A 16,013-nucleotide genomic window follows, 5' to 3' on the forward strand; every position below is an offset into this window, starting at 1 on the left:
TTCCTCTGTAATCTTAAATTGACAATTATTCCCCCTTCCTTAATGCTGTAGAAAAATCATCTTTGTGGAATCAGGCACACAACCACTTTTTCATGCTTCCATACGCACTTTATAGACCTACTTCAAAACAAGTTCACCTTTATGAATTGTAATACTAGTAGCAATGGTCATGTCTCTCAAAACTCTCTCTCTCATGTACCTTACCTCCAATCAAACATTCTATTTATGTTTAATACCCAGATACTGAAACATTTAGAACTCTTCCCAATTTCACTCAAACCAACAAGAGTACATTTTACAACGGCTCCTCTTTTACAGAAAAGTTACTTTTCCTTACATTTCTTTCATCCCAGCAAAATTAATTACTTTAACTGTTACTGAATTCTCTAACAGTGATAACAGCTGCATGTATCATTGCATATATCAACAAAACTAAACTCTTTCCTTTGGTAATCTTTAGTTCTACAACTCTATCTTTCCCAATAACAAGACATTCTTTGTGCCTGTGTGACCACAGGAATCAAAATAAATGCACAAAGTATAACATGAAATTAACCTTACATTAGTAAGTCCAATTCTGTATCATAAACACAATCTACTCTCAACAAACATTTTAATTAAAATAGTATCTTTACCCTTACATTACACAATATCTATCACTCTATTATGCCTTCCTATCCACTTTACTGAAAGCCTTATCAATACACTGATGTGTTAATAACCCTTCTCTTATCTTGCTATGTTTTTCTCAACAAGTTATCGAAAAAAATTCAACCACACAACTTTTATCATTTCACCATGTATGCTCATACCCCTATACTAGTAATCAGTGCAGTGAACCTTTACACCAGTCTTTTTCAAACTAAGGTAATACCTATGCATCCAACGAATCCTATGGTAAATGCCTTTCCACACACCCTCTCATACAAATAACTTGAAAGTACCTGTTTAACAAACAACCCCGGACTTAAGGATCTCTCCTTTTTTTCATTCCATTCCTAAATCAATCACACATTTTACTCTTTAATGCTATTCTTAACTCCTCACTTAGTAAATTTGGAAAATATAAATAAGGGATTAGAAACATTAGAGAACACTAAATCCAACTAATGTACATTACTATCAGTGATCAAACACTTTTATGAGGGGATGAAGTTATATTTCAACTGGTTTCTCAACACCATCTACAGCAAAGAAGAAAAAGCACTTTACATTCTATCATCCCTTAAATAATGCATATGGATAATTATGAATTCTGTTTTCTCAGTGAATGTCAACAAGTATGATTTGTAACTACTTAGTTACAGAAAAACTTCTGTTATCTGAATTGCTAGGGAAAATAGGCAATTTCAGTTAAAAATACTGGTTATTCACATTCTTTTTAATATATTAATTCAGAAAAGTTTTTACCACGGATGTAAGGCATCAGTATGAGCAGGAAGAGATGAGAGTGATTGGTTCCCAGTGAATGTTGGTTTGCGTAAGGGGTATGTGGTGTCCCCACAGTAGTTTAATTTGTTTATGGATGGGGAGGTTAAGGAGGTAAATGCAAGAGTTTTGGAAAGAGGGTCGAGTATGCAGTCTGTTGGGGATGGGAGGGCCTGGGAAGTGAGTCAGTTGTTGTTCGCCGATGATACAGCTCTAGTGGCTGATTCGGGTGAGAAACTGCAGAAGTTGGTGACTGAATTCAGAGAAGTGTGTGAAAGGAGAAAGTTGAGAGTAGATGTGAATAAGAGCAAGGTTATTAGGTTCAGTAGGGTTGAGGGACAAGTTACCTGGGATGTAAGTTTGAATGGAGAAAAACTGGAGGAAGTGAAGTGTTTTAGATATCTTGGAGTGGACTTAGCAGCGGATGGAACCGTGGAAGCGGAAGTGAGTCACAGGGTGGAGGAGGGGTGAAGGTTTTGGGAGCAATGAAGAATGTGTGGAAGGATACAGTTATTTTGGAGAGCTAAAATGGGTATGTTTGAAGGAACAGTGGTTCCAACAATGTTATATGGTTGCGAGGCATGGGCTATAGATAGGGTTGAGCGGAGGAGAGTGGATGTGTTGGAAATGAGACATTTGAGGAAAATATGTGGCGTGAGTGGTTTGATCAAGTAAGCAATGAAAGGGTAAGAGAAATGCATGGAAATAAAAAGAGTGTGGTTGAGAAAGCAGAAGAGGGTGTGTTGAAATGGTTTGGACATATGTAGAGAATGAGTGAGGAAAGATTGACAAAGAGGATATATGTGTCAGAGGTGGAAGGAACAAGAAGTGGGAGACCAAATTGGAGATGGAAGGATGGAGTGAAAAAGATTTTGAGTGATTGGGGCAAGAACATACAAGAGAGTGAGAGGCGTGCAAGGAATAGAGTGAATTGGCACGATGTGGTATACCAGGGTCAACGTGCTATCAATGGACTGAACCAGGGCAAGTGTAGCATCTGGGGTACACCATGGAAAGGTCTGTGGGGGCCTGGATGTAGATAGGGAGCTGTGGTTTCGGTGCATTATATGACAGCTAGAGACTGAATGTGAACAAATGTGGACTTCTTTTTTGCCTGTTTTCCTGGTGCTACGCTAAATCGCTGAAGCAGGTTGTGGAGATGCTGTTTCCTGTGGGGTGGGGTAGTGACAGGAATGGATGAAGGCAAGCATGCATATGTACATGTGTATATATGTATGTGTGTGTGTATGTATGTTGATATGTATATATGTGCATTTATGTATATATATGTGTTTATGAGTGGATGGGCCATTCTTCATCTGTTTCCTGGTGCTACCATGCTGACATGGGAAACAGCAATTAAGTATTATAAAATAAAAATAATTCAGAAGTTGCCAGCCTTGTGCTTTATGTGGGGGGTTAGGTTCTGCAAAGCCTGCACAAACAGAAATTGCATACGGCACAGGTGGATTCTCCTTTTACCTTAACGTAATGCAGTCTCAGATATCAAATAAACTTACCTGGAAATCCTTTAATTGCTTGACACAGCTCTAGCCCAGCTACACTGTCTTCTTTACATACACCCTCCCTAATCTTCAGAGATTTAGACCCAAACTGAAGTTTACTAAGGCTGTTTTTCCTCCTCGTCTCATGCTCTACATATAATAAGAGCACAAGAAAAATAGGATGTGTGCAACAACAGTATGAGATACAATGTCCCAAATGTATTTTAACCAGATTTTCATCAAATTCATACATCAGAAATTTAACACAAAGATTAAAAGAAATGCCACTTAATGAATTTGTGCAACAGTATGTGATATAACGTCCCTAATGTATTTCAACCTGATTTTCATAAAATTAGTACGTCAGGAATGTACCACAAAAAGAAATCCATTTAATGAATCTGAAGCCTCTGCAAACATTGCACTAAAGATGCCCTTTGCCAATGACCAGTTAAGGGTGAGGTATAAAGGCTAAGAAGTGGCACTGGAGTTCACTAGTTATGGAAATTCAATTGCTTTGGCCACCCCCTTGACAGAGTTCCAGAAGGAACAGGTATCAGGTGTACAGATAGATTTTGCCATCTCCATTAGTGGATTTCTAACCCTTGTGGTTACCTTGGCAGACTGTGTAGTAATGGACCACAGCGCTTCAAATTTTGTCTGCATTCTTCTTTATGTTGCAGACAGCAGATTCATCCATGCTGTAAACATGCCCTAGCACTGATGCTCCAACACCAGCATTGGTGTGTCATAAGATTTCCACCTTCATTTCTAAAGTAAGAGGCTCTCTTCCATTTAACTGTTGGTTCTGAGATAGAACACTGTTGGTTCTGAGATAGGATGCTGTTGGTTCTAAGATAGGATAAAATGTTGTTGGATGTCTGGATGCCATATTAACAAACACAGTGGGTCGCAGGAAAATAACATTAGCAGACATACCCAAATTCCAAAAGTAGCACACATCCACACACAACAGTGGTAACAGTGAGACTGCCCCGCAGGCAGAAATGTGGCATGCTTTACCGAGGAACCATGCTTATTCCAACTGCAAACCCTCAAAGAAGTTTTGGTACATTTTCTACCATGCTGACACTTCCTCACCAGCATCATAAAATTATGTTTCTAAGGCCAAAGAGGTTTTCCTCCACCTAAATGCTGATTCTGGGGTACAAGATGTTGCTGGAAATTTTGATGCCATATCTACAAACACAAACACAGAGGGTGTAGGAAAATAACATTAGCAAGTATACCTAAATCACATAAGTGGCACAGATTTCCACACAATTACGGTAACTACGATACCGACTTGATGGCAGGAATGTGGTGTGCTCCACTCAGGACCCAAGCTCACTCCACCTGCCGACCCTCGGATGTTTTGGTGCACTTTCTAATGCACAAGTGTTAAAATATTTAACCTTGTAACATTTTACATACAGGAAATACTTATAAATGTAACCAAATTAAGCACAACTAAAGGCCTGGATCTTCTGCTGCTTGGTGGTGTCATTTACAGCTGTCATGCCCATGATGAAGTCCTTCATATGTGCCACCTTGGACTTGCCTTTAATTAGTCTCTTACACAACTCCATCTTCTTTTCATGGCTCAAGATATTCCTCTTGCACTTTCTGAGAGATGTAGGTGCCTTTGAAGAGCAGTCAGGCAATTGCTGATGATGCTTGAAAGTGATCACTGTCCACAATAGCAATCAAGGGTGCACCAGTTACAAAAATGTCTAAGAACAGCACACAACACCATACAGAGAGAACATGGGACATGGTAATCAATCACCAGTGCCACAAAACACCAGAAGGTGAGTACACTAACCACTGCGCCACAGAGCGCATGTGATACGAAATGATACTTTTCATACACATGCGCCAATTCCCACATTAGCGAAGTTACAATGTATCATCTTTAATTTTCAAATATTTTTTGATGCAGAAAAATTGCCACCTGAACTAAAAAAACATATGTGTAAATATTTCACTGTCTCAAATTATAGATAAAAAAGTTTTACTTTATTTGGATTTTCAATTCCAATTATTCCCAATGATGAATGGAATTTTCTAATGGAAAAACAATTACACAGTAAAATTGGCAGATGAGGATGACAAAAATTCCAATTATCTGAGTTTTTTCCTAAATATATCAAATAATTAAAAAATCACTCAGCCCTTGTTTTATGCAGGGGTTACGTTCTGTGAAAACTTCACAAAAAGAGAAATCGTGTATAGCACTGGCAGATTCTTCTATTATCTTCATGCTATGAAGATTCTGATGTCAAATAAACTTATCTAGCCATCCTTTACTTGTTTGAAATGGCTCTGGCTCAACTAAAACTTCAGAGCTTTAAAACTGAGCTGAAGGTTACTAAGGCTGCTTTTCTTCTTATCTCAGGTTCCATGTACATGAGAGCATAAGTGGATTTCGAACCATTGTGGTTACCTTAGCAGACTGCGAAGTAGAATGGAATAAAGTACTTTGAATTTTCTCTGCATTCTTCATGTTGCAGACTGGAGATTCACCCAAGTTGTAAGCATGGCTAAGTGCTGACATTCCCTCATCAGCATCAATGTGTTGTGAGATTTCTAGCTTTGTTTAAAACGTTAGAGAGGTTCCATTCCATTTAACAGCTGGTTTTGGGGTAGGAGAAGATGCTGCTGGATGTTTGGATGCCATATCTGCTAACACAAACAAGTAGGCTGTAGGTAAATCACATTAGCAGGTTTACCCAAACCGTGCAAGTAGCACAAATCCACATGCAACAGTGTTAAGAGTGAGACTCGCCTGCTGGTGAGAAACATGAAGCACTCCATTCAGGACCCATACTTACTCCACATGCCAATCCTCATACAAGTTTTGGTACACTTTTTACCACATCCACACATGCACACATGTAGATACTTTAAAACATTTTACCTACTCTTATTTTTTTTAGATGTGACAGCACAAGCAACTAAGCCCTAATCGAGACCATCCCATTAACGCTATGTACATACACCCTAGCCAAAGCCATGTACCAATTCTATCAATCAATCCCTAGGGGTAGATGACAGTTGGGATGACTGTGGACCGACTGCCAACACTAGGATCCGAATGTATGCACTTGACCCTGGGTGGCCTTTGAATCCGTCATGGTCAGAATATATTTTGTAAATATTTTAGAGATGAAATATCAATACAGTAAACCCTTGATTTACCAGATCAATATAACAGATTTCAGAGTTAATGGACAAATAATCCAGTACATTAATTAATAATAATCTAGAAAAATAAAAATAAAAATCTCAAAACACTGCAACAAGCACATTTCATATTGCACTTGTTTCTGGTAGCATGGGGTAGGCTCACTTTGTTTCAGTCTCAGTCTGCCTCAAGCTAATAAGTGGTAAGGCTGTATATAGAGTGTTTCTGTTATTTTAGAATTGTGACTATATCAAATAATTTTACAATCCTTACAATTCAAAATGGCATCTAGTGATTGTATGGGGTGCAATGAAAGTGGGTAGTCCATCCTCACCTTATTATAAAGAAGTATCCTTTCACTGGAGACGAGAGTCATCACCTCTATCTCAGTCTGACTCCTGTCTTCAACTGCCCAGTAAGCATTCCCACGCTGCTAGCTGTGCACTGCCCAAATATCGCACCACACACTAAACCCTACATCTCTTGGAAAATTTTGGTAAACAAATGGGACAGCTTGATACAACAAAAACAAAACTTAAAACAAGAAAAAAACAAAAAAGAGAATAAAATTAAAATCTGACAAGGCATAAGGCAAATATACACACAAATCACTGCTCAGCAACAATACACTTCCATTACATGCAAGAACAAAAATGACAAATCAATGTGTTCACTCTCCACAGAAGCCACCATAAACATAATCTTGCAAGTGTGCAGGGTGGCATCTCACATGGTGAGGCCACCGCCGTGTGAGGCTGGGAGATGCCACAACTGGGGGTGAAGCCACTGCTGGTGAGTATTCCTCTTGACCCATGGGAGTCGTGGAGATTGATGAAACCCGGGGGCGTACACGATGTCGGTTTCACAAAATTGGGCAGCCACTGCCACCCAGCTTCACTGAGTATTGTCTATGCGGCTTCACCTCCACTGCCATTTTTGACCTGAACACCTTTGAAGCAATGTTCTGCACACAGAACAGGGACAGCTGGGGTAGTTGGGTGGCGTCACCTACTAGGCCACCCTGCACGAAAGCCTGGCTCTCTGCTATGGTCTGTTCCCCGTTTTGCAGAGCAACTCTATACCGCCAATTTATCAGATAATGTTGCCGGGGTGCCAGGACACCATTTCACAACTGTCTTCCTACAGCCAGCTGTGTGGGTGACTTATGCCCCTCTCTCAGGGGGGCTGTTGAGATATTGGAGCATAACCTGAGTTACTTTGCTGTTAGGCAGACTACCTCCAACATCCATGCTGCCCCTTAACACCCATTTGGCTGCCTTTCCCGCTGCTTCAGCACAACCATTGGACTGGAGGAAGTGTGCTGGGGAGATGTAACTCATGATTTTATATTCTTTGTAGAGAGCTTCCATCTCCTTGCTGTCTAGAATGGTTCCCACATCCAATGCGATTTCCCTGGGTGTGCCCCATTTCCAAAAGAAGGTAAACAGCCTCGCGATAACTTGGGATCTTCCTGTGTAGGTTCAAATCCTACACATTGCACTATTTAAGAGGTGCAATGAAAGCAGGTATTCCATCCTCACTTTATTATAAAGAAGTATCCATTCACAAGAGAGGGGTGTCATCACCTCTATCTCAGTCCAACCCCTGCCAACTGCCCAGTGAGCATTCCCACGCTGCTGGGTGCTTGCCTCCACATGCTAAACCCTATAGCAATAGAGGAGTTAAAAGAAAGCATGTGGACTTAAATGTGGCACATAAATAAATTATATTTGACTTAACAGACTTTCGACATTAACGGACACTCCTTCCCCTCTATTAGTCCATTAAATCAGGAGTTTACTGTACATGTAAATAAGCACTACTTAATGCATACAATCTTCTGTTGCATGGTGATGTTATAAATAGTTGTCATGCCAACTGTAGAATTTTTCATAAGTACTGCCTAGAACTTGTTTTCACTCAGCCTCTTGCACTGCTTCATCATCTTTTCAAGACTTAAGATGTTCTCTATCATCCCTATCATATGCCTTCTCCAGTGTCTATAAATGCTACATACAAATCACTCTGTTTCCAAGTATTTTGCACATGCATTCTTCAAGGCAAGCACCTGATCCACACATCCTCTAACAATTCTGAAACCACACTGCTCCTCCCCAATCTGATGCTCTGTACATGCCTTCACTCCAGGACTACTCAACAAACTTATGCCTCTGTAGTGTGAACACTCACCTTTATCCCTTTTGCCTTTGTACAATGGCATTATACATGCATTCCACCAATTCTCACGCACTTCAACATTATCCATACATACACTAAATATCCTTACCAACTAATCAACAACACCCCCTTAATAAATTCAACTGAAATACCATCCAAACTCTGCTGACTTGCTAGATTTCATCTTCAGCAAGGTTTTCACCACCTCTTCTCTCTTCACCAAACCACTCTCCCTGACTCCAACTTTGCACACCACCCCAACCAAAACACCCTACATCTGCCACTCTATCATCAAACCTTAAAAGTACTCACTCCATCTCCTACTACCACTTCATCACAACCCATTATCATTTCCCCCTTGTCCCCTTCATCGATGCTCCCATTTGATCTCGTCTTACACACGTTACTTACCTCCTTCTAAAACATTTTCATTCTCTCTAAAGTTTAATGATATTCTCTCACCCTAATCAATTGCCCTTAGGATAGGGAAGAAAGAATACTGCCTACATATTTCTTGCTTGTCGTTGTAGACAACCATGAGGGGCAGGACCAGGTGGCTGGAAATCCTCCTTTCTCTGATAAGCATTACCAGTAATGCTTGTTTATCAATGGCATCTTATCTATGGTTCTTCCTTGTATATCAACTGACTGTTCTACATCTTTTCTCTCAGTCTTTTATCTCCCCTGATGATGTGATCATCACATGAAAGTGCACCCGGAAACTTATCATGTTTCATTTTCCCGTGATTTTTTCATATACTAGATCATGTGGGGGAGGGGGGGAAGGTTCTGGGAGCGTTGAAGATTGTGTGGAAGGCAAAAACGTTATATCGGAGAGGAAAATGGGTATGTTTGAAGGAAGAGAGATTCCAACAATGTTATATGGTTTTGAGGCATGGGCTATAGTGTTGTGCGGAGGAGGGTGGATGTGTTGAAAATGATATGTTTGAGGACAATATGTGGTGTGAGGTGGTTTGACCCAATAAGTAATCAAAGGGTAAGAAAGATGTGTGGTAATAAAAAGTGTGTGGTTGAGAGAGCAGAAGAGGGTGCATTGAAATGGTTTGGTCACATGGAGAGAATGAGTGAGGAAAGATTGACAAAAAGAATATATGTGTCAGTGGTGGAGGGAACGAGGTGAAGTGGGAGACCAAATTGGAGGTGGAAGGATGGAGTGAAAAAGATTTTGAGCGATCAGGGCCTGAACATACAGGAGGGTGAAAGGCGTGCAAGGAATAGAGTGAATTGGAACGATGTGGTATACCGGGGTCAACGTGCTGTCAGTGGATTGAACCAGGGCATGTGATGCATCTGGGGTAAACCACGGAGAGTTTTGCATGGCCTGGATGTGGAAAGGGAGCAGTGGTTTCAGTGCATTACACATGATTGCTAGAGAATGAGTGTGAACGAATGCGGCCTTTGTTGACTTTTCCTAATGCTACCTTGCGTGCATGCACGGGGAGGGGGGGTGCCATTTCATGTGTGGCGGGGTGGCGGCGGGAATAGATGAAGGCAGTATGAATACATACATGTGTATATATATGTATATGTACATGTACAATGAAATGTATAGGTATGTATATGTGCGTGTATGGGTGTTAATGTCTATAAATGTGTATGTGGTTGGGTTGGGCCATTCTCTCATCTGTTTCCTTGAGCTACCTCCCTAATGTGGGAGACAGCGACAAAGTATAATAATAATAATAATGATAATAATAATAATAATAATAATAATAATAATAATAATAATAATAATAATAATAATAATTTTTTTTTTTTTTTTTTTTTTTGCTTTGTCGCTGTCTCCCGTGTTTGCGAGGTAGCGCAAGGAAACAGACGAAAGAAATGGCCCAACCCACCCCCATACACATGTATATACATACGTCCACACACGCAAATATACATACCTACACAGCTTTCCATGGTTTACCCCAGACGCTTCACATGCCCCGATTCAATCCACTGACAGCACGTCAACCCTGGTATACCACATCGCTCCAATTCACTCTATTCCTTGCCCTCCTTCCACCCTCCTGCATGTTCAGGCCCCGATCACACAAAATCTTTTTCACTCCATCTTTCCACCTCCAATTTGGTCTCCCTCTTCTCCTCGTTCCCTCCACCTCCGACACATATATCCTCTTGGTCAATCTTTCCTCACTCATTCTCTCCATGTGCCCAAACCATTTCAAAACACCCTCTTCTTCTCTCTTGTATTTTTTTAACTTTCTAAAATGGGAAACAGAAATAATAATAATAATAATAATAATAATAATAATCAGATTGGGGAAGAGCAGTGTGGTTTCAGGAGTGGTAGAGGATGTGTGGATCAGGTGTTTGCTTTGAAGAATGCATGTGAGAAATACTTAGAAAAGCAAATGGATTTGTATGTAGCATTTATGGATCTGAAGAAGGCTTATGATAGAGTCGATAGAGATGTTCTGTGGAAGGTATTAAGGATATATGGGGTGGGAGGCATGTTGTTAGAAGCAGTGAAAAGTTTTTATCAAGGATGTAAGGCATGTGTACGTGTAGGAAGAGAGGAAAGTGACTGGTTATCAGTGAATGTAGGTTTGCGGCAGGGGTGTGTGATGTCTCCATGGTAGTTTAATTTGTTTATGGATGGGGTTGTTGGGGAGGCGAATGCAAGAGTTTTGGAAAGAGGGACAAGTATGCAGTCTGTTGTGGATGAGAGAGCTTGGGAAGTGAGTCAGTTGTTGTTTGCTGATGATACAGCGCTGGTGGCTGATTCATGTGAGAAACTGCAGAAGCTGGTGACTGAGTTTGGTAAAGTGTGTGAAAGAAGAAAGTTGAGAGTAAATGTGAATAAGAGTAAGGTTATTAGGTACAGTAGGGTTGAGGATCAAGTAAATTGGGAGGTAAGTTTGAATGGAGAAAAACTAGAGGAAGTGAAGTGTTTTCGATATCTGGGAGTGGATTTGGCAGCGAATGAAACCATGGAAGCAGAAGTGAATCATAGGGTGGGGGAGGGGGCAAAAGTTCTGGGAGCCTTAAAGAACGTGTGGAAGTCGAAAACAGTATCTCGGAAAGCAAAAATGGGTATGTTTGAAGGAATAGTGGTTCCAACAATGTTGTATGGTTGCGAGGCGTGGGCTATGGATAGAGTTGTGGGCAGGAGGGTGGATGTGCTGGAAATGAGATGTTTAAGGACAATATGTGGTGTGAGGTGGTTTGATCGAGTAAGTAATGTAAGGGTAAGAGAGATGTGTGGTAATAAAAAGAGTGTGGTTGAGAAAGCAGAAGAGGGTGTTTTGAAATGGTTTGGTCACATGGAGAGAATGAGTGAGGAAAGATTGACCAAGAGGATATATGTGTCAGAGGTGGAGAGAACGAGGAGAAGTGGGAGACCAAATTGGAGGTGAAAAGATGGAGTGAAAAAGATTTTGAGGGATCGGGGCCTGAACATGCAGGAGGGTGAAAGGCGTGCAAGGAATAGAATGAATTGGAACGATGTAGTATACCGGGGTCGACGTGCTGTTAATGGATTGAACCAGGGCATGTGAAGCATCTGGGGTAAACCATGGAAAGTTCTGTGGGGCTTGGATGTGGAAAGGGAGCTGTGGTTTCAGTGCATTATTACATGACAGCTAGAGACTGAGTGTGAATGAATGGGGCCTTTGTTGTCTTTTCCTAGCGCTACCCCGCACACATGAGGGGGGAGGGTGTTGTTATTCCATGTATGGTGGGGTGGCGATGGGAATTAATAAAGGCAGACAGTATGAATTATGTACATGGGTATATATGTATATGTCTGTGTGGGTATATATATGTATACATTGAGATGAATAGGTATGTATATTTGCGGGTGTGGACGTGTATGTATATACATGTGTATGTGGGTTGGTTGGCCCATTCTTTCATCTGTTTCCTTGCGCTACCTCGCTAACGCAGGAGACAGCGACAAAGCAAAATATAAAATAAATATAAATATATATATGAATAAAGGCAGACAGTATGAATTATGTACATGTGTATATAGGTATGTCTGTGTGTGTATATATATATGTATACGTTGAGATGTATAGGTATGTATATTTGCATGTGTGGACGTGTATGTATATACATGTGTATGTAGGTGGGTTGGGCCATTCTTTTGTCTGTTTCCATGTGCTACCTCACTAATGCGGAAGACAGCAACAAAGCAAATAAATAAAATAAAAAATAAATATATATATATATATATATATATATATATATATATATATATATATATATATATATATATATATTTATATATATATATATATATATATATATATATATATATATATATATATATATATATACATATTTTATATATATATTTATCTATATAATTCTTCAAAACCCATTCTTTTAAAAGTAATTTTTAGCAAAAAGGTAGTCGGGGAGATGCTCTTGTTTTAATGCACACCAAAAAGAAACAAAGACTAATCATAACTCTTATTTGGTAAAATTCAGAATGAAACTAAATTACATCATTTGTTTTGATGTCATAAAAAAGTCATAAATTTTGCCTAGGGCTTATGTTCATGGAAGACCTTATGCTTGGCAAAATTGGTTGGCCATGTACACAGCCTTTGGAAAATTGGGGGTTGTAGGCTGTGACCCCAGAGAAACATACCTTTAAGTTTTATAATGAAAATTTCAGGGTTAAAAATAACATGCTTTAATTAGAAAAAAAACATGCTTATACCATAAAAGTATAAAGAAATGATGTATAACACTAAAAGGTAATAATACAAGAGCACTTTGTCAACTCTGATGCTATGCCTCCATACTGCTACAAAGCATTTAACCAGCTATACCATACAAATGACTATCTCAATGCTTGCCCTAATGCCACAGCCTTGTTATGGCACTCCTGCCTCTCCCTAGAAATGTTGGTCTGCAAGGTAGGGCCACAAGCTGCCCATGGCAACTTCACATTTGCCCAATGAGAGGATAAAATGTTGTTCGTGCCAAAAAATTGTGGATACTCAAAACCTGTTGCAGAGGTTGGCAAAACAATATACATTCATGTAAGTTTGTGGATGCAAAATCCTGGTAGGCATGGGGCCTCTGTATAGATTTTTTTTTTTCAGATAAAGTAAATTTGGATGGGACAACTGGTAGCTTACATGTTAAAAAGAAATATTCTAAATGAAATTAGAAAATAGAGAAAAGACATGGTATTAAAGAGGAGTTCTTGCGGACATGTTCAGCTAGTGTACACTGAATGACGAAGAGAATGAATCTAAGCCAGGTGAGTGAGAAAACAGGAAATGACACAAGAATGGAGAATAACACAACAGAAGGGTATGTGTGTGAAAGGGGTGTTAGTGCCATGCATTGTACAGATGTGCAATGAATGGCAAAATTATTTGAATTTCTTTCCACTGCTTTCACTGTGGAGAATGGCATTTAGGGTATGGACAGAGTCCTCTCTCCTCTAAAAACACAGAATATTCTTACTTGGCAAATGTCACCGACGACAATGTCTCCCACTCCAATCTGCTGAACTTCTCCTCCACGTATAACAGCAAATTTGTGCTCGCCCTCAATGCGGCTTTGTAGACCCCGAAACTGTTTTTCTTTTGTGTAGTCATTAAAGGCTGTGACAAAAACAACAACTGCCACAGAAATAAGGATGGCCACACCCTCAATCCATCCAGCTTCCTCCTCACCCTCATCGTGGAAACCAACTGTAAGGAGAAATCTGTTAATCTGCTTCTCCTTACAATATTTCAGTAAACTGTGTTATATATGTAAAGTGGAATTACTTTTAATGCTGAACCTAAAAAAAGAAGAGATTACACCTGTGTTAAACAGTATATACAAATTTTTTTTTTACTAACAATGAAAATATTACGTATTACAAAACTATTGTAATTTACATATTACAGGAACAGAAGGGCTAAATATACAGGTACAAGCTCTCATTACCACACATGCTCATGCATATATACCTATGTAAACATACACACACACAAAAAAAATAATGTTCATACACATAAACATACATAAGTACATACATATGACAGGAGATTAATGTAAAGATACAAATGTACACAAATATCAAACGAGTAATTTCACAGTCACGAATAAATATTCTAAATGCTGCGTTTGTCTTTTCATTCCGAGATATATGTCTACCCCTACTCCTTGAATATCCTCTCTCTCTCTCTCTCTCTCTCTGGTGGGTAGTTGGTGGTAAGAAGCCATCTACCATGGAGGTATATTACCATTACTACCCACCTAGGCATCAGGAGGGTTAATGATGGCTGTGCAGTGAGCCAGCATTTCAGTGGATTTCTAGTGTCACTCCTTTCACCTAATTAGCTCTCTTAACTTTCTGCCTCAACTACATGCAGATGGCTGGTTTTCAGTCCAAAAACATACAAATTCTCCTCATAAACAATGCCTGACAACAAGTAACTCACATAACTCACTCTTCGCTACACTATAATTTTCTGCAGGGGTATGTACTAACCCTACTTATTGGCAAAATCTTGCAAAAGCTCATAATCTCTCTCTCTCTCTCTCTCTCTCTCCCCCTTCGATGAGAAAATAACGCAAATGTAGATATAATGTATTCCTATAGCAAAGGACTAAAATCAATGAAGAGTAAATTAGACTGAACATGGAAAAAATCAAGTTACTATTCTCTTACACTAATAAAGCTAGAAACTAGAAAACAGAGACTGGACCCATTATGGTAGGATTTAATACAAAAATGAACCCAAGGAAATATGTAAGATGTTGAATGAACAATATAAATCAACATTCAGTGCCAATGTAAGGAGAAATAGGAAGAATGAACTGTTTAACCAGAATGATGAAAATACACTCACAAGATACTGAAATATTGGAAGATGACATTACCAGAGTGAATAATTAACTGTGGGAAAATTCAGCTCCATGAACAGATGGCATCCATCATATTCTTCCACAAGATAAACACAGCTATAGCAAAACCCATGATATTACTGCAGCAAAGTCTGGATGAAAGCAAAACTGTAAACATTTACAAACTGGCATATGTAACACCTACAAATAAAGGAGGATCCAAGCTAAAATATAAACAGCTCAACCCAATATGCTTGACTTCACACATAATTAAAATCTCTAGAAGTGATAAAAGGACATATATCAAAGCAATGAAACAGAACAGCTACATGAACAAGGGCAAACATGGATTTATCAGTAAAAGTATGCAAATCCGATTACGAGCTCATAGTAACAACATACATGAAAGTCTAACCCCAGGAAACAAAATGGACAATGTTGTTCTTGATTTTGCAAAATCATCTGACTGAGTAAACTACAGAATGTTGCTTGAGAGAGTAATTTAACAAAACATTAAGGGCAAGATAAGAAGATGGATTAAAGAGTTTCTACCAGACAGAAAGGTCAAAGTGGTAGCAAACAGAACCATGACTGAGGAGAAATATGTCCTATCTGGGGCACCATAGGGAAATGCAGTATTCATCTCACATTCATTATCAGCCATCAACAAAAAAATGTCAGCCATCAACAAAAAAATGAAGGAAAGAACTGTAAGGAGTTCTGCAGATGAAACCAAATTATGCAAAATGATTGGATCAGAAATTGAACAAAAGGAGATGCAAAAAGGCTCAGATAAAAATGGGCAGAAATGAACTTGAAAAAGTTTTATGAAGACTAATTTGAGAAAATAAGCAAAGGAACAAAGAGGAATACATTGGTGCGCATTT

At 39.3% G+C, this 16,013-nt stretch overlaps 1 protein-coding gene across 17 annotated transcripts in view; it reads right to left on the bottom strand.

Annotated features, from left to right (window-relative positions):
- PMCA (plasma membrane calcium-transporting ATPase 3) overlaps positions 1-16,013 on the bottom strand; it is a 1,595,457-nt gene that overhangs the window by 776,914 nt on the left and 802,530 nt on the right. For all 17 annotated transcript variants that reach the window (XM_071662674.1, XM_071662681.1, XM_071662678.1 and 14 more), the window contains one exon: positions 13,753-13,982. In XM_071662674.1, the coding sequence (XP_071518775.1) occupies positions 13,753-13,982 (230 nt within the window). The remainder of the gene's footprint in view (positions 1-13,752; positions 13,983-16,013) is intronic.

The sequence above is a fragment of the Panulirus ornatus genome, chromosome 6, assembly GCF_036320965.1.
Source record: "Panulirus ornatus isolate Po-2019 chromosome 6, ASM3632096v1, whole genome shotgun sequence".
Classification (NCBI taxonomy): domain Eukaryota; kingdom Metazoa; phylum Arthropoda; class Malacostraca; order Decapoda; family Palinuridae; genus Panulirus; species Panulirus ornatus.